Source organism: Chlamydotis macqueenii, chromosome 3 (assembly GCF_036417535.1).
Source record: "Chlamydotis macqueenii isolate bChlMac1 chromosome 3, bChlMac1.mat, whole genome shotgun sequence".
In the NCBI taxonomy this organism is placed as follows: Eukaryota; Metazoa; Chordata; class Aves; order Otidiformes; family Otididae; genus Chlamydotis; species Chlamydotis macqueenii.
The window spans coordinates 76811783-76831441 of NC_141558.1; the positions used below are offsets into that span (position 1 = coordinate 76811783).

The 19659-nt window shown below is 39.1% G+C and overlaps 1 protein-coding gene across 1 annotated transcript in view; it reads left to right on the forward strand.

The window, feature by feature from the left end:
* PTPN14 (protein tyrosine phosphatase non-receptor type 14) overlaps positions 1-19659 on the forward strand; it is a 117419-nt gene that overhangs the window by 77843 nt on the left and 19917 nt on the right. The window contains exons 6-14 of the mRNA XM_086744566.1: positions 300-370; positions 2106-2193; positions 4681-4769; positions 6426-6513; positions 7230-7312; positions 9606-9663; positions 13009-13087; positions 14750-16239; positions 18938-19081. Of these exons, the coding sequence (XP_086600692.1) occupies positions 300-370; positions 2106-2193; positions 4681-4769; positions 6426-6513; positions 7230-7312; positions 9606-9663; positions 13009-13087; positions 14750-16239; positions 18938-19081 (2190 nt within the window). The remainder of the gene's footprint in view (positions 1-299; positions 371-2105; positions 2194-4680; positions 4770-6425; positions 6514-7229; positions 7313-9605; positions 9664-13008; positions 13088-14749; positions 16240-18937; positions 19082-19659) is intronic.

The following is a 19659-nucleotide window of genomic DNA, read 5'->3' on the forward strand; positions in this document are numbered from 1 at the left end:
CTCTGTACTCTGTTCTTTATTTTGGAGTAATAAGCACCCTACCCCTGTTTTTAACAGTATCTTTTTACTCTCCCTCAAAAAAAGATAAAAAACCCAGACCCTTGTGTTCTCCTTGCACACTTTCAGCATCCCATGCTCTGAATTTTCAATGCATTTGGTGATAGGTTCTCTCTCTAACTACCTGAAAGATCATGGACAGGAAACAATCCTGAAACGTCTGCCATCATAATTCCTGTCATGCATTTTGTCATCTCTCTCTTTGGATTACTAGTATTTGATGCTACTTCATATGCTTACAGGAATGGACCCAAGATGAAGCTGTCTTGGAGGAGCTGACTCAAAAGGTTGCTCAGGAGCACCGAACTCACAGGTGAGTTTACATGTTAAGATTGGGATTTTTTTTTTTTTTTTTTTTATTGTCATTATCCTCCTAGACTTCCCTTCCTCCCCATGCTTTTCTGGCAGGAGTAAACTAGCTTATCTTCATGTTACTATTATGCTATATCTCGCTGGATTTTTAATTAGTCTGTTACAAAAGATTATCTGCCTCTTTTGAACACAAAATGGCTAAGGAACTTTAATTCCAAATAAATAAGCGTTTGCACCATAAGATTTAATGAGCATGTGTAATGCTACTTGTGCTATGTAGTAGATACCTTCCTCTTCTTGGTTTCGTTTAAATCCTGCTGGTGAAAGACGCCGTGACTTGGTCGGGGGTGGCCTGAAGGTCTGTTTGAGGGTCTTTTCTCATTCATGAGAGAGAGGAGATACACACACTCTCAAGGTAATAGAATTTAAAATAATAGTAGTTAAGTTTTAAATTGTGGAAAAGATACAGTGGCAAATAGTTTAGTAGTTAATGAGCTAGGAGTGTAGGTATTAGTGCTTCAGTACAAATACCTTCTTTGTAGGCAGGCTTTGTAGTGGAAGTATTCAAACCTCTAGAGTGTTGCTCTTAGAGAAGAGGCAGTGCCTATGCATCTTTGGAAATAATATTATGTGTTATTTTATGAATTTGCATTGAAAGCTTTATTACATGAAACGCAATAGGAATATTATGTGAAGGGTGCAGCACTCACCATTATATGACAGAAAATGGTTGTAAAAGGGCAAATACCAGTCTCTGAGTGTAAGGCCATTCTCAGTCTGCGTTTCAATGCAAGCTTGGGACTTTGATGCAACCAAAGGGTTGGCTTCCAAGGTGGCCATGAACAGGCCTAGTTCTGTTCTTCTCTCTCTGCTATGGGCTGCTTGTGTGATCTTGGTTAACTCACAGAGTTGAAAGGAAAGATTTTCCTCCCCTGCTGTGCTTTTTAATGCTATTTCTGCAACACAAAACCCAAACACTTATCCTCACTTCAGCCGGTAGATCACATTCCACCTCCTTCTCTTCCCCTTTCTTCCAAGTATTTGTCTGGTTCCTATATTTCTGTTTGTAAGCTGTGGTAAGGAGGAGCAAAGAGGAGAAACTTTAATAGTAGCTGCCTTTTGGAGCAACCTGCAATCTATTCTGACCTGCTTTTGAGAACTGAAATCTGTCTGAATTCCTGAGCTGTGACAGCAGCATGTGTAGACATGTGTGTAAAAGTTTTCAGGTGATTTGTTCTCTATTATGAAAAAGAACCTGCTCGGCATTTGATTTAATGCGTGTGTTTTTGAACAGTCAAGACGAAAATGTAGGTCCTCCCTTTTTAATAGTTTTCAGTAACTTCAGTGGATTTGGATATTATTTATGCAAATTAGGACCCCTATGGCTCAAATTGGCCACCCGGAACTAGACACAACCTGCTGCAATGGCTTGGTGTTTTTAATAAAGCCTGGAAAATATTTGATGTGTGCAGAAGAAACTCTGTAATATGATCAGTTCAGTTTGTCCTCATGTAATTTGAACTGTGCTTTGTACCTTACCTTAGCAACATTTAGCAAAATTCCTCCCATTGCTGATTATGATCCTAATGCTGAAAGTTAATTGTGTTGTGCATTTCTAGGCAGCAAGTCCAAAGTGTCTTCTAAAGTGGATTGCGAATATCCTATTTTTTTCACTAGTATTTTTTGTGCACCTATGATACTGAACCATTTGCTGCCTTTTGTTACTCTAATTGCAGTGGCATTACAGCAGCAGAAGCTGAGCTAATGTACATCAATGAAGTGGAACGCCTTGATGGGTTTGGACAGGAAATTTTCCCTGTGAAGGTATGTTAGTGTCTATTATAGAAGAACCTCTGAATCAAACGATGCAGCAGTCTGAAGCAACCTTTGGAACGCATGCAAGTTGTGTTTGTCCAAAAGAGACAGGACTTGTTTCACTGCTCTGGAGGGTGAATTGACTGGTGGTAGTTTGAATGGACGTTGGAGGGTGAGAGTATCTTAGGCCTGTAGTGTTACTTCTCCTCCACCAAAATCCTTTTCACAGAAGAAGTTGCTATGTGCTAGGGCCTGCTTATTTGGGAAGCAGAGATGCTCCTTGCCTTTCTTTGAGTGCTGTCTGAGGGAGAGTGGCTGGGGCAAATGAACCTCATCTGGTCTTCTCTAAAAGGGTAGGAAGATAAGACCTTTTAATGTCTTTCTACGTTGCTATTTACCAAGCATTAACTTTACTTTTCCTTAGTTTCTTAAATGTACGTGCAAGTCCTCCACACATTTCAAATTAAGGGGAGGTTTCAAGGTTCATTTTGCATTTGTAGTCACTTTTCCTTCGCTGGAAGCTCGTTTCTGCTGTGGATGATCTGCCTGGCCTTATGGAACACGTGCCACCATGATAAAGTTGTGCTGAGAAAATGAAAACTGCTGTTACCAACATGACCCATTTCTCTTTGCTAACCAACCCAGCCATTGTAAGTGGTGCACTGCTAGCAGTTTTACTACTAGTTGAAGTTGATTTGGAATTTTAAAACAAAACAAAAAACCAAAACCCCACACCAACCAGAAAAGCTTTCTGCTGAATAAAAAATTGATTCTTTGACCAGTCTCAAAATTGGCCTGAAGGGGAAGAGCTGAATGCAAAAAAAAAAAAAAAACCCAGTACCCAAAACCAAAAATTATGGAATGTTTATTGCCAATGAATAAAATCAATGTTTTCCTCAAATTAATTTAGATTAATGCCGCTGCAAAGGATTTCTGGGTTGGAATTGTCAGTCGGTATTACTGCGTCTCAGTAAGATAAGTTTAACAGCAGACTAGGTGCTCTGCAAAATTGCAGGAAGATGTTACCCTTATACCAAAGAGCAGCATGCTGGCCTTGTAGACAAATAGAATTGCATTCAAAGGGAAAAATGAAAGATTTCTCTTTTGTTCCTGTTAGAAAATGCTGTTAGAAATATGCTTCTCTTTCTATCTATATAGATATTTGTACGTATACACACACACATATATCTGCACAAATACATACATTTTCCCAATCTCTTTGCCTTCTAAAGCTTCTTTTGGGACAAGGCAGATGAATGTGTAGTCCTCTAATCAAACTAAACTGAAAACTGTCAGCCCTAGGACCTCTGCTGACTTGTAGTATATATGGAAGAATGCTGGTGTATGGAGCACTGAGAATCAGTGTGTAGGCTGGGGCTTGAAAATTGGCATCCATTGATTGTTTGCAAAGAGCCTAACACTTAGTAGTTAGAAACAGGTGCAGATACTCCATTGTTGCCTTCTGGGGATCAAGTACAGCAAGGCCAGGAGAGCAGCTCTAATCTGATCTCTTAAAATGCAGCAACACCTGATGGTTTCTAGAATTTGCTCATGTGTAGTGCATTAACTTCTCTCATATCCTTTCTTCTAGCAATTCTTTTTAACCACACTCTTTTGTGTTAGCATGATTTTTATTTACCACTCTGAAGTGTGAATCAATTACTATCTATGCAGCTGAGGGGAGTTGGTTTTGTTGATAGATGTAGAAAAACCTCTTTGTCAACAGCATTAAGCTTTTGTAGCAAAAAAAGAAAAAGCATTTTTAAGAAAACAACTGATTGCAAAATGGAACAAGAGCAAATGGTTTTCAAATAGGAGCCTACAAAGAGGCATAGGTAGGTAGAAAAACAATAGAACTTCTGAGAAACAATGCAAGAGCAGCGGACATTATGTGGTGAATGCAGATGAATATTTAACCCAATAATGGGAAAACAAATGGAGGATATTTCTGTATAGAAATAAAAGTACTTTCTAGAGTGACATGCTCTGAACTTCTACACGGAGTACTTAAAGGAGGAACTGTGAAGGGTATAGCTTTTGAGAGGGATTCCATCTCCAGGTGTGGTTTTCTGAAATCTCAACATGTTTTAACAGGTGACTGGAGAAATGCTGTGAATGTGAAAGAGGGCTATTCCTTCTGGTAGTCATGTGGGCTCTAGATAGCTAGAGCCCCATGTAATCACAATGATAGGGAATGTATGGGGTATTATACAACGAATGCCAGCTTGCGGTGTGCGTGTTGTTTGATAGAGGAGAACCTTGGGCTCGTTTAGCCTTCATGTGTTCTCACTAATCAACAGAATGAACCCAGTTAAGTGCTAACTGTTTTGAAATAATGAAAATCAGAGTCCAATCAAGCAGCAAAATATAGATTAGTCAAGTGTTTGTCCTGCATTCATCCTGAAGAAGGGCTTTTGTTTGCTAGTTCAGCATGCATTCATATGCATGTATTGGCCAGTTTCTATATTAAACTAAATATATATCATTTCTCTGCAGGATAATCATGGAAATGACATACACCTTGGTATTTTCTTCATGGGAATCTTCATAAAAAACAGAATTGGAAGGATAACTGTGATTTATAGGTAAAAACTAGAGTTTTCTATATTTAAAGCGAGTTTATTTTCAGAGCTCTATGTGTGGGGTTTTTTCCCTACTTATATGTGTGACTTCAATAGCGCTAATCCTCTACCTAAGCAGTAGTCACCTTGCTGTTTTCAGGATTGGCCTCTTGGTCATAGGAGATGTGATAAAGAGTAATTTCTGATGTCTGTGAATGGATTTGACGGCAAGAAAGATATAGTTGTCTGTCATGTATCTTGGTCTACTTACAAGGCTTTGATCCCTTTTCTTTTCTTGCCTTTATGTCTGCTTCTTTGATGCTTCTGAATGCAAATCTGTTAAACCTCACGGTTGGCAGCCTAGGCACTCAACATTTCTGAAAATCTGGTTGCCGTATTTAGATGCCACACTAAAAAAGAGTTGAACATTCTTATTCTGTCACTTTGAAAATCCTGATTGTGTCACATGTTTACTTGTTCTGCTCTTTATTTTGGTTATTAAGAATCACTTAAGCCTTTCCATTGGCTGTCTTTTATGGGTTTTGTGACTTCTACTTCTCTGTATGAAAATGTTGCTAGAAATCTCCATGATTCCAGGGAGACTAGAGTTTCACTCATTCCTCTTTGCTACTGTTTTGTTGTGTGTTTCCGTTACTGTCAGTGTTAACTTGAGGTGGATTTTTACTAGTCCCTGTTACTAGAATAAGAATATTTGTGCAGCCAAAAAAAAAATGTTTTATGAGGAGCACTAATTTTTAGTCAGTAGCCGAGGCTTGTGTCAGATTCAACCTAGAATGTTGTGGTTTTTTGCCTTAAAAGGGCTTTTGGTGGTCATCTTCGAAAATGTTAGGGCTCCCTTTTCCACATAGCTGTTGTTTGGCATATTTAATTTTGAGAATAAATTAGATAATCCTTTAAGTGTGCCAGGTGACAAAAGCAAGAAGTTTCTTTACATGTAGAAGTGATAGTTGGTGCTGGGATCCTTACTCTTTGGAAATATGCACTTTAAGCATCCTGCCATGACATGAAGAGGAATGCATGCTGCAAACAGAACAAACAAGTCCTTTCCATCTCCATGGATTGCATGCAATGTACGCAAATGTCTGTCAGCTATTTGTAAGAAGATTATAACTCTGATCTTGGGTAACCTGACAATTACTTGGAGAGAAAAAAAAAAAAAGAAAAAGGATTGCTAACGTAAAACCAGAGTATTAACATGGTATGCATAGCCTACATAACCATGTTGTCAACTTAACCTTCTTTAGAAAGAATTGGCACTGGAGGAAAGTTGGAAACAGCATTTGGAGAAGAATAGCACTATTAAAAAAAATAAAATATTTCCATTACGTGTGGCTAAAATCAATCACTTAAAAAACACCACAGTTCAGTATAATGTTTATCATTGATGTATTTTCAATGTGTCTTCTATTGTGAGTCTTCAAATTGGTGTTTTTAAAGAGAACTTTTAACTCTCTTGCTTTGGGTTAAGAGCTGAATATCTGTTTCTCCTTTAATCAAAGCATGACTTCCTTATTTTCCTGACCATGTTTCTTCACCAAACAGGTACTGAAAAGCTTTCCCATAAAACCAGACTAATGTTGACTAAGGGATTCTTAATGTGTTTGTGAAATGTTTGAATGTATGTGTTGGCAAACTCTATGCCATTTTTTTACTCTACAGGTGGAATGACATTGGGAATATAGCACATAACAAGTCTTCAATTGTTCTTGAATTGATCAACAAAGAAGAGAATGTGCTCTTTCACACAGTAAGAAAAAGACCTAATGAGTGTTATCAACAAAGCTGCTTATATAAAAAATAAACCTTTTCAATTCCACTTTCCCAAAGAGGCTCACTCACCATAAGCCCTCCTCCCCCAAAGTTCACATTTTATTTTATGCAGAGAGTGAAAATAACTGAGTTTAGCTTCCAATATTTGTATTCTTTTCAAAGCATCCCAAAGTGTGCTGTTCTGGGAAGTCTGCAAAAAACTGAAGTGCTTGTTGGATGAAACATCCACAGTGCCACACTGTCTTTCATGCTGGCATAAATATAGCAGCATAAGCAGTTGTAGAAACTGGGCATAAGCTACCATACGTGCACATACTGGAACTCAGAGGGCTGCAGTGCTGTTCTGTTCTTTTTAAAATCACTCCACATCTCCCTGAACCAAGGCCAGTATAGAAACTGGACCAGCAAGCTTGAGCCATTTTTTTTTGTTGTCCCTCATCCCCTCCCACTGTGACTTAGCAGTGAAGTGGCAGCGTGCAAAGGCATGCTACTGTATTTCAGTAATTCAATGCCTTGAATGCTCTTGAGGGCACTAGACATGATCTTGGCAGCCAGATTCTGTACATGATGGACCTTACCAAGCGTTACTGCAATTGGATTCTTAAAACTCTTCTTTGTTACTTCTTGGTAAGAATAACAAAATGAATGGTTATTTATATATTTTTTTTTCCTATTTTTTTCTTGTGTTTAAAGGATGATCTTGAAAATGCCAAATATATTTCACGGCTGTTTGCAACAAAACACAAGTTTTACAAACAGAACAAAATCTGCACAGAGTGAGTACTCTTTCTTCAGAGCTGTTTTTAAACACCCTGCTTTGGAATTGCTCTGAGTTTTGGCGTGTCTGGTTTTGTTTGTTTTTTTCCCTAGTTACTTGTGTCGGTTATTCTTTTCCCCTTTCCCTTTTTTTCTTGCTTTGTTTTAACCACCCGCAGGAACAAACAGTTGAGAATTAAATTTCATTCTGAGCCTTGCGAGGCTCAATGCTCCCCAAGCAGCCGAATCTGACAGAGTTTTCAACTGAAGTTCTTGGTCTCTGCCATTCATAACCCAGAACATCAGTATAAAATGGAGTGAAAGGTGACATATGTTAACATGCCAAAATATGAATTGCAGTAGCATTTTGAAGATGCACTACCCATGCAGCAGCTAAGGTCAGTGGAAAACACAGGTTGTCATCTTCTAATTTGGGCAGTATAATTTATCTGCTTCTTGTGTGCACCAAACAAGGGAGGGCACCCGGGAATGTTAATCTGCATAGCCGTACCAGCGTGAAACAGCAGAGACTGTAAATCTGAACCCAAAGTCGTCTTTAGGCTCTACTTTGAGTACTTATTAAGGAACTGACCTCGAGCTAGTCCTCTCACACAAGTGGATTCATCCTAACTGAAGGAGGAATTCATGAGGCTTTAGTTATAAGTCAAAAGTCAGTTTATTAGCTGAGTATGTTTCATTTATACCAGCCAGTAGCAATTTCAATTTGAGAAAAATTTTGCTGTGAAAAGTTTAGAGTTTTGAGAAATTTTCATGATGTGCCGGATTTGTATAGCAACGAGAACATGAATCCCTTGCAAAACTTACCAGCTTAGTTAGCTGGAAAGATATGAAGAAGTTCATCTCTATTAACAGTTCTAGTTAGAGCTGGACATTCCATCTGTTTAGCTGGGTAATGCCATCTGCTGGAAAATAAAGCCAAAAAGGTGAAGGGAAGATTGGAAGGTCTAGCTTTCTAGTATTACATATTACATATTACAATGTATTAACATATGGTAAGTTACAGCATTGGAGAGACCGATGAGGTGAACTGCATAGAATGACCTTTTCACTTACAGAGGAGAGGTGTTGATTAGATTTCACATGGCATTGACGATTCTTAGGAGGTGAGTGGGAGAGCAGAAAAGTTATTTCTTAGCAGCATATGATGCATTTCAGTAGTCCAGTGCTAAATTTAATGTTAATGGTTTCAAAGGAAGCTCCTGACTGTCTCCCCTGTGATAGTCAAGAAAGAAAACAAAATACTGTAGTCTGTCATCTTGGAAGCTGTATATTTGAGTCTACAGAGAGGGGTATTCTGTTACCATTCATAATCCAGACTGCAGAAGCAATAGCTTTTGATAATATTTGCTTCTAAACACTGAGCCATAAGTACGTGGGTACCATAAGCTCGGTATATGTGGGAGCTTCATATACAACTTACAAATATTTGGACTAATAAAGATAGGGAACGTCATGAGGTCACTGAGTGAAATTACTGGAATTTAAATGTATTTTTGCCATCAGAACAGCTCTCCTTCTTACCACAGTCTCCTGTGGTATCGGCTTCTGTGTTAGAGCCACAGTTATTGATGACAGCATATGCCAATGTGTGTTTTGTAGCCAAATAATTTTCCTGCCCTCTGTTAAAATGATAGTTGTTTGTTTTCCTGTGTGCATTTCCTCTAATTGCACATAACATCATTCACCAGATCAGAAACTGTAAGAGGACAAATTTCACCTTTCCTCTCTTCACGTAAGCACTATATTTCTGCCTCCTTCAACTTGTTTCTTTCCCTTCCTCATTTTTTTTTTTTTTTCCTCCTACACTCCTTGTTTCTTCCACGGCACTTGGCTACTCTAACATTGTATGTGGCTCTGCTAGTGTTACCTAACCAGTTGCTTTTTTTTCCCCTCCTGATCTGTGCACATTGCTTTGGAGTGATCGCTATTCATTTCATAAAATTGTCATTGTTTCAATGTTCACGTTAAGTCACCTGAGACTGTGCCTGTGAGCCATATTTGGTTTATATTGCTTAACAGACTTGTGTGTTTGATTCATTTTTCAACCAGAGTTTTTCTTTCTTGTGTTTCCAAGTAAGCTAAATAGGATAATGAACAGAAGGCATGTATGTTTTGGAACTGAAATACTTTATTTAGATAAGGACCTGAATTATTTCCATTTATTCATATTTTTAAAAATCTCATTAATGGGCAATACTTACAGATTCTTCATCTCTTGTTTTCCCACTCATTCTTGAATCAGAATTGAAATATTGTAGCTTCTAGTATTTCTTTTTACTTTTTCTTCCACAGACAATCAAATTCTCCTCCTCCTATTCGACGACGGCCCACTTGGAGTAGGTCATCCTTGGTATGTGCCACGGTGGAATCTTTAAGAATGTCTATACCATTTCTAATGGGATGGGGCATTGTTTAAGATGTAATACCTTCTAAATTTCAAATAAGCACATTAACTCACTTGTTGTAGGTGAAATTATTGGAATGAGTTTCAAGGGTGTGGCTGCCCGAGTTGATTAATTTAACTGGATAATATCACCACTGAGTATTCAAAATTACAGTCTTCAGGGCATTATATTTTTATTTATCCTGAGCATCTTTTCTACTGGATTTTGGTTATTTTCAATATGTAAAGAAAATAATCCTCCTGAAAGAATTCAAGGTGTCTTGTGCTGTATACATCAAAACGTAGTCATTACATAATTGTACAGCTTCTCCTTTCCTGTTTCTTCCATTCCTCATGTTTTTGTATAAAGTTTACTTAAAATTCATCAGCTTCTTGGGTTAAGAGCCTCTTTTCTGTGTGAAGTTATTGTGATTTTAAGTAAAACTATTATAATCACTGCAGGATTGTGATTCAGAGTTTTTCTTAAACTATATTTGTTTCCTCTCAACTTATTTCCTTAAATACTGTAAATCTGACAAAACTGGATAACTTTTACCGGAAATCTTTACCAAAAGCATCTGTGGGAATCTTTTTTCCCAGTCAGCTCTAAGGACACTTTTTCTAGATCCCGTTTTAACATCTAGTATGTCAGTATTTCTTACAGTAATTCAGAACCACTTACCTAAGCGTAGCAACAGCGCTGCTGGTCCCTTAGAGGACAATATTATCTGTATACAGGCTGCCACTTTTCATTTGTGGTATAGGTTTTACCTATTTTGTAGACCTTCTCAGAGTGGTAACTCCATTAGCCTAGTGCTGTGAGGCAGAAAGCTAGTGTGGGCAGGAGTGTTTTCCTGACATATCCCCATGGTGTGGTTACAGCTTGTGAAAATGTTCCAAAATTAAGCTTAAGCAGGTACTGATATTAGGATAGCTTTATCTTTGCAGATTTCAGGACAGGCTGTTTTCCTGTGTGCAGATATGTTAGATCCAAAAGTTGCTTTCTGTGTTTCCCAGCATTGGCAGGAAAGCTGTTGTAGCTGGCTCCGGATTTCTTTGTCCTTTCATTCTTAGCATGTTTCTAAAGTGTCAGCCTGCAATAAACAGGCTGTGTATTACGTTCTCTGAGGCATATTTACAGTATTTTTGGTATATGCTAGTTTGACCCCTGGAGATGACTATGAAAAACTGATAATGAAGAAATTAAATATGCTTGGTGTTCTTATGCTATGGCTTCAGGTATATCACAACGGGAAAAAAAGAGAGCTGCCTTCTATTTTAGGTATGAAAAATTGAAATCTACATTTTCAAAAGAAAAACAAATCCTGCTGCCTCTTTATGTTTTAAATATAAGCATGCAACAAGTTTTTTTTTTTAAAAAAGTGTCTCAGGAAGATCAAGAGGAGGAATGTGTGCTCATCAATTAGAAAGTGAACTGGGCTGCTAATTGTTCATGTTGAACTTTCAACTGCTTTTTCAGAGTTGTTTTGTTAATTTGTTGGAACAGTTCTCTTTGGGGAGAAAAAGAAGTCCTGACTTGTTGTCTGCACTTTACACACCTTCATAAACCTACCTATTAATTTGTCTTGTATGGTAATAAATGAGTAGGCATAAGTGGGAAGTGAAGTGGGGTCTCTGGGGTGAGACTTTGCAACTTCAGTGATGATCATGTTCATTACTTTCAGATTAAGATCCTTTATATGGTTTTGATAGCATGGTGAACCTGTATTTTATAATGTGTTACTTTAAAGCCATTTTATGCTGTTTCTTTTCCTGTCAGGCCACCCAGTGACGCTGGTTTTCCAGCAAAACCTTCTCAGTGTAGGAAATCTTAATATGATTATATGTTTAATTAGCTGATTTAAATAAATAAATCCAAGTGATCTTTAAGGTGGATATTGACATTCTGCAGACCTCAAGCTTCTGTTTCATCAGAGGTCGCAGATGGGCCTTCAAAGAAAAAAAAAAAAAAAAAAAGACCCACAACAGAATAATCCTTAATTTCTTACAGATACATTATTACAACATTTATCACAAAGAAAACTGTCTTCTCTGAATCTATACATTCCCGGTAGAAGTCACTTCTTCCTTGAACTTTTCCTCTGGCCCCTAGTTGTTAGGCTTTCCAATATCTTGGTTTGTTCCAGGCTAAGCTCTGCTGCTCCGGTTGTCAGCAGCAGGCTGCTTTGCCTGGATTGTTTGGTGAGAGTAGGGTTTTATACCCTTGGAAGTAACTGTTGCAGCAGAAATATTTCCTGTCATCTTCCAGCTCTGGCTTAATGCAGCTATTTTCAGTGCAAGAATTTGTATGTGTACTCAGTTTCTTTGATTCTCATTCCTTCTCTTCATTTACATAGAAAATGTAAATTTAACCCCTTCTCCACCTCCTCTTCAGTAGCTAACTTGCATGGTGCTTATTTTGTGCATGTGCATCCAAAGGTAAATTATTTGGTGTTTCTTTTTTGCCTTGAGCATCCACAGTATTCATTAATAGCTAGAACTACTTGAATCAGCCTAGCTGAAAAGCCCTTATTCTGCTGTTTGGGACGACATATTCACGAGACAAGAGTGTCTTCCTTCTCTTTCTGCTTACTTCGTATATCAAAGTATTTTTTCATAACTTTACTCAGTGACACTAGACAGGACATTAGAGTGCAAGTGGTAAAATGTGATTGCAAAACACAATTTTTTTTTTTTAAAAAAAAAACAGTGGACAAGGCTGGTGAATACATCATCTGCTGTGATTTATTTCACTGTAAGTGATCCTGCTGATTTAATGCAGAATTGCCCCCTATGATACTTGTGTTAAAAAGCTTGTTGCAGTGCAGATTGTTGGAGGAAGGCTCCAATCCGTTCTCTAGGGAACCTGATATTAATGTAATTTGCAGAGTTACTTTAAGTCCATATGTGCTCCTATTGTTTATATAATAGTGTTCTAGGTCCTTGAGTTTGTTCCATCTCTTAGTTTTGGCCTGATTAGGTGTTTGTTTTGTTTTGTTCTAATACTTCAAGGGCAAGGGCTTCTAATAAACTTTTGAGAAGTCCTAAGTGAAGTGGGAGTCTCGATGTTCTCTGAAGTGTTTGAGCTTAAAGGAGTCTTAACTGATCAGCTTTGGACCCTTAAAAAAATTTGGCAAACAATTTAGAAAATGTTATTCTGTGTTCGAAATGACAAGCCATGTGTCTTTGGCTGGGTAAGAAACAGCGGTATTTGGTGGAAAGGGCGTAGAACCATTTTTCCTGTTTCAGCTGCAAAAACTGTAGCAAACAAAGTTCCTAATGCTTTTTTTTTTCCTTGTGCTTCTATTTCAGCCAAGACAACATCCATTTATACTGCCTCCTATGCATGTCCAGTGTGGAGAACACTACACCGAAACACATAATTCACAAGGTACTTAGAGCATGTATTTTTACTTTAGTGGACCTCAATTTTATGTGTATGCAAAGAAGCTCCTACCCCTTATGTCTAGATTTCTAATGCTGTCATAGTCAAATGGGAGTTGCTGCTGGAGGAGAGCTAGCAATTTTATAGTTAATGTTGCAGTAAGTCTTCTGTTTAAAGTCCAATTTCTGTTTTCAAATTTCTCTAAAATGTCTGTGCGTGTTTATATGGACCTTAAATTTGGTACTCCAGTTCAGTGAGCTGAAAAAAATAATTTCTAAAGGAAGTATGATGGCTGTACTCAAAGGCAGTGCCAGCTGGGGCCAGGGAGAGAAATGGAGTGAGGGAAAAAGAGACAGCAAATATCTTTTATTGTAGGAGAAATCATTGTGTCCTGGTCACGAAACTGTATATTTAGATAATAATTTCTGCTGATTTTTAACCAACATCTGCCTGCATTGTTACCCTTGTGGTCTTAAGGAGGGTTAACTATTTTTACCCCTGCATTTGACAAATAAATTCCCTAACAGGTTGTACCAGGTTACTTTGATCAAGGCTGGGAATGAAGCCTAGCCCCTAAACACCTTGAGTCTCACACCTTTAACCATACCACCTTTTGGAATACTTGTAGCCAGGTCTATTAGGCTATGTTCTTTGCAGTTCATGAGAGGTACAGCTGAAGTGCTCTCAGGGGTGGAGAACCTCTTAGTCACACCTGATGGCATTTTAGAGTTGTGGTGATCTGACTAATTTTAAGGTAGAATTTGGAAAGTTTTGAAAGGAGCCATTCAGTATAGTTCCTTGCATACAGCAGAAGATTTGACTTAATGGCTACTTTTGTTTTACTGTGAAGCTGAGGATCTGAAGGGGGATGATCTCAATTTTAGAAGAATTGTAAAGTTCCCTTAATTTTACCACAGACATCTCTATATTGTTGAAGAACTAGTTGATCTCAGAATTTGGGAGCTGCTACTCTTTCCTTATGAGATTTTCAACATGGACAGTCTTGCAGTAAAGTTGTGATCCAGGACATCATCTCTACCATCTTGAATCCTTCTCAGATATCCTTTGCTGAAGTATTTAATATTCTTTAGCACATCTTTAGAGTGGTGTGTTTTTTCTTTTTTTTTTTTTTTTTTTTCCTTCCTCTCATGAGTCTTCATCACCCTGCTGTGTTATACTTCAGATCCTTAAAACTGTTAGTTGGTCTGAAGTAGGATTTCCAATTCCACAGTCCTCTGCTACTTTGAATCACAGAAGGCAGTGCATGAACAGAAAAGATGAGAATTTTTAGGATTACCATAGGCTAGCAGCACTGGATTTTTAAGGTGACAGCAGCAGTAAACCCTTCCAGGATGCTGAGGGAGGAGATGCCCTTTTATTCTTCCTTGCCACCCCAGGCAAAAATACTTCCTCTTTCCCCTTTCATGTCTCCCATAAGGATCTGAACTACCATTTTTTTCTTACTGATGAGAGTGTTTATGGTAGTAGCTTTGTTTTGATTCCATTTCAGTGACCCAAGGATGCTCCGAAGACCAAATGTTCCCTGCAGTTGTTGTACACTAAGCTATCTCTCTAATCGTGGGTGCAGACTGCCTTTGAAGTTTTCCTAACATTGAATGAGTCCTTGTATGTTAAAATCATCAACGTCTTTCTCTCTGCTCTACACAGATAGCATTTTCCATGGAAATGAAGAAACGTTCTACTGTAGGTCTCAGACCAGTTTGGACAGGTGCCCAATGGACTTCAGCTACTTGAATGGTAATGGGCCCAATGGGAGCGTATGCAGTGCCCACAGCATGAACTCCCTCAATCGCTCACAAAACTTTATCCAGGCATCTCCAATGTCCTCAAATCTGAGCATCCCTGGAAGCGACATCATGAGAGCAGACTATATCCCCAGCCACAGACATAGTGCAATCATAGTACCATCTTACCGGCCAACTCCTGATTATGAAACTGTCATGAGGCAAATGAAGAGAGGGGTGATCCAGATGGATAGCCAAAGTCAGTCTTTGAGGAATCTCAATATTGGAAACACACATGCTTATAACCAGCCGGAAGACCTAGTTTACAGTCAGCCTGAGATTCGAGAGAGACATCCTTACACCATTACATATGGGCCCCAGAGTGGTGGCTATAACAAGCCTGTCGCCCCGTCTGACCAAATGAACCCTAATAATGCTGTGCAAAATAAGACAGCAGCCAGTGCCATATCCCACACTGTCAGCACACCAGAACTGGCTAACATGCAGCTGCAGAGCAACCAGAGTTACAACACCACTCACATGTTAAAGAACTATCTCTTCAGACCCCCGCCTCCGTACCCGCGTCCACGTCCTGCCACTAGCACACCGGACCTGGCAAGCCACCGGCACAAGTATGTCAGTGGGAGCAGTCCTGACTTGGTCACTCGCAAAGTCCAGCTCTCAGTAAAGACATTCCAAGAGGACAGCTCGCCAGTCATCCGTCAGTCGCTGCAGGAGGTGAGCGAACCCCTCATGGCAGTGAAGCATCATGCAGCTGTGAACAAGCGCCATAGTCTGGAGGTCATCAGCAGTATGGTACGGGGTATAGAAGCCATGGCATTAAAAACTTTAAATGCCCCTCTGCCACGCAGGAACACTTTGCGGGAGCAGGTACAGCCAGAAGAGTCAGTTCAGATGGGGCATGAAGTTCAGCAGGTTCCTCATTATCATCACAAAAAGACATTCTCTGATGCCACGATGCTGATACACAGCAGTGAAAGCGAAGAGGAAGAAGAAACACCAGAATCTGTGTCGCGGATAACAGCCCTCCATGAGAACATGGAGTATAGTGCTCAGCTGCAAGCTGCCTTGGCTAGAATTCCAAATAAACCTCCTCCAGAGTATCCTGGGCCTCGTAAAAGTGTCAGCAATGGAGCCCTGAGGCAGGACCACGTTAGTGTTTCTGTGGCTGTAGCCAGGGCCAAGGCCATGAGGCCAGGGCCTTCCAAAGCCATTAGTGTCTCTCGAACTGATCAAATGGCAATAAATGGGTCTTCGCTCGGGCCCTCTATCTCAGAGCCTGACCTCACAAGTGTGAAGGAGAGAGTCAAGAAAGAACCTGTCAAGGAAAGGCCTGTGTCTGAAATGTTTTCTATTGAGGACAGCATTATAGAAAGAGAAATCATGATGAGGGTAAGTGCCTTCCTCTGTTGCAGTGGCTTATTGGAAATTAGTAATCATATAGGTCAGTTTCCATACTGGAAAACTGTTGGATCAATAAACTGTGGGGAACACATGGGTAGGAAGATGTTGATTTGCTTAAAGTTAGGAAACGTGTTATTACATGCCACATACAATTTGGTTTTGTGGGTTTGATGGCCACCCAAGGGGCCGATCCCATGCACTGCTATTGGGCTTGTGTGCTTCCTCTGCTGTGGTTATTTGACTGCTGGCCAGGTTCACATCTGATCCAGCTGGTGATGCCACCACGCTGACAGCAGTGACAGCCCAAGGTGGGTGGCAGAGGACGCAGCCGGGTGACGAGGAGACTCACTGCAAAGTCCCCCTCAATGCCTGCTCCCCTTTGGCCTGCATGGCTCTCTCACCCCTGCAGATTTGAGGGCAGGATGAGTCTGAAATGGGCAGGAGGTTGTGTTTTGGCACTAGCGTTTTATTCCTTCTTTGCAGGGATGTAGAGTTAAGGATCACATAACAGATAACGTAATGGAAACTCTTGGGTTTTTCAGATTATTTCTTTGATTGCATTTCCTACCCATTTATATAGCATAGTTATCTGAAGAAAACACTGGTAGCTGTAGAATCTGGATTGCCAGTTTTCTCAATAGCTAAATGAGTGACCAGATGTCTAATTACAGAAGCAGTGGATGTAGAGACTGAGTGGTTGAGGATCTGGATTGTTAATTTTTTAAAAAATATACTCAAGTATGAGAAATAGAGTCCTTTTAAACTTTCAATGAATTCAGAATAAAAAGTATTTAAAGGCTTAGTCCTGCTGCAAGCAATGGCAGAAATATGAGGAGTGCTTACCCTTCAGGGACTTGCGTATGTGCTTGGTGTAACGCTCTAGGAAGTAACTGCAGTTACAGAAAGCAACAGCAAAGCGCATGTTGTGATTCTTTTTTTCAGCATTAAGATCTGAAACAAAAACAATTCCTGAAACAAATTAATGAAGCATCTAAATGGTCCAGAGCAGAAAAGAGTTTGGAATGTACTGGGTCAGTAACTAGTTAGATTTAAATATTACTGTATATTAAAAAAATATTTCTAAAAATATATATAGTGCTGCTTGTTCGTTGGTGATCCTTACACTGATGTAATGGTTAGGAATCAAACTTGGGCTACTAAGTTGTATCATGGAGACTGAATTTCCTCCTTGCAGAATCTTAAACTTTAAAGGTAAAATAGATACTTGACTATAAGACTTGAATGAATACTGTAGACATCGGTGTAACAACAAGCATAGATAAGCTCTTTTGATCTTCTGAGGAAAGAAACATATTGAGAAGCAGGAACCCAAAGGATTTTAGGATGGAAATTAAGGTAAGGAGAGAGTTTAGACATGTTATTTGAGTACTCTTCCTCTGAATAATCATTCAGATCAGACTTTGGTCAAAAGGTGCTGCTGTTGTTGTTTTGAAAGTAAAGTAGTGGTCTTAGCATTAAACTTTTAAGATGGTTTCAGTCTGGATCAGCAGGCTTAACACATGCAGACCTTCCTTTTGTCATAGGAATCACATTATATTATTGGTAATTTGATGACCATGATCTTTTAAACATAGACATTTCTATTTTATCTTGGAAGTAGTAATAATAATAAAATCCCCCCCAAAAGAAAAAAATACTTACGTTTTCCTGCTTTCTGGAAGTAAGAAAGCAGAGTGGGTTTGGATTTTTGTTTTGCTTTTTTGTGTTTTTTTACTTAGTGCTCTGGTGGTGAGGAAAAAGCTCACAGGCTTTTGAAAAATCAAGCCATTGATTTTTCAAGTCTGAGGGGATTCAGGTTCGGTAGCATGTTTCCAGGAGCTGAGTTTGGCCTGTGTGGTGACCACAGCTTCCGTACGCATGCTGAGATCCAGGCTTCTCTTATTCTCATCTCTCTTTCCGAATCTGGCAGAAAGAACTGTTGAGGAAATTGAATAAAATATCTATAATTCAGCTCCTTCTAGAAATGATCTGTCTTCTTGCTTGATGTTTCAGCTCCCAGTGGCATAAGGAGGGCAGCAGCATGAATTTAAAATTCATACTCAAGTTCTCCATGTTACAGCGTAATGTGATGCATGAACACAATCAATGATATCCCTCCCTGGCTGCTGTTTTGTTGGGTTTCTGGGATTTGTGAGCTCAGTTTTTAGTGCGAAATACATCATGGGTGCTATTTGAAACACCATAATAGCTGAGTGCATCACCAGACTTCTCATTTTAGGTAATACCATGACAAAAGAGAAACAACTGTCCTGTTTTACTGTTGTAATAGATAGAAGTTATTGCTGTTAAAAGGTGCCCCAGGTATCTTGGCTACGGTAGTGCTGCTTTAACGTAGCAGAGTGATGCTTTGTGTGTCCTACATTCAGAATAATGTTTGCAGAAAAATGCTCGAGATTGTATTTGAATGTCTTTTGACGGCATGTAAACTGTATTATAAGCTGGGATTGCTTCTTTGAAATTAAAATTCTGTGCTCATGTAGGAGCAGGCCTTTGAGGAATAACAGGAAGAATAGAGGTTGTATTTGAATTTACGATGCTAATGGTGATCATCTGCATTCCTTGGCCAGAGAGTTGCAGATTTTGGAGATTAAAAAAACATTCCAGCATTTTACTGGCATTATAAATAATCACACAGAGATGAAAACGTGCCTTTTCTTGCCAAAAGAATCTAGAAAAGCAGAAGATGGCAGGCCTGGAGGCCCAGAAGAGGCCCTTGATGTTGGCAGCACTGAACGGACTCTCAGTTGCTAGGGTTCCAGTGCCGGAGGACAGCCAGGATGAAGTCGCCAAGGTGCCAATGGATGAGAGGGTAAGATACAGGCTTATGAAATGTTGCTTGTTCCCTTTGTTCTCAGCAGCATGAAGTTTCTAAAATATTAAAATTTGATTTAAAATGTGAAAAAATTATCTTAAAAGTTTTCTGAGCAATTAATGGAAAAGGTCTGTGGTTAACACTCGTGTGTCTTTGGATGCTGACAAAGTGTTAAATGTCTTGAACATTTACTGAAGTCGGTGAAAACTGAGGTTGTTCACCGTTTCACATGACCATACAATGTCATACAAGATCAAGCTATAAATCTAATATTTTGCACATTTTTCACTTAATCTTTCTATGGTGATCATCTGTAGATACCGTCTTTCATGTTCTGATACAACTAAGGAGTTCACTTAACGTCTCTAACAGGATTAAGTTTAAAAAAAAAAATTGCTCCTGATGTTTGCATATGCGGGTGTGTGCATGTATATGGAATTTTGGAAATTAAAAACAGTTGTTACCATTAAGATTTGAGAGACATATTTTCAAAGAATTGTTCTGGCTTTCTGGACAGAAATTTGCAGCCTCGTGTTACCTGGTATGCGGGGTTTTGTTCAACCACAGAAACTGCA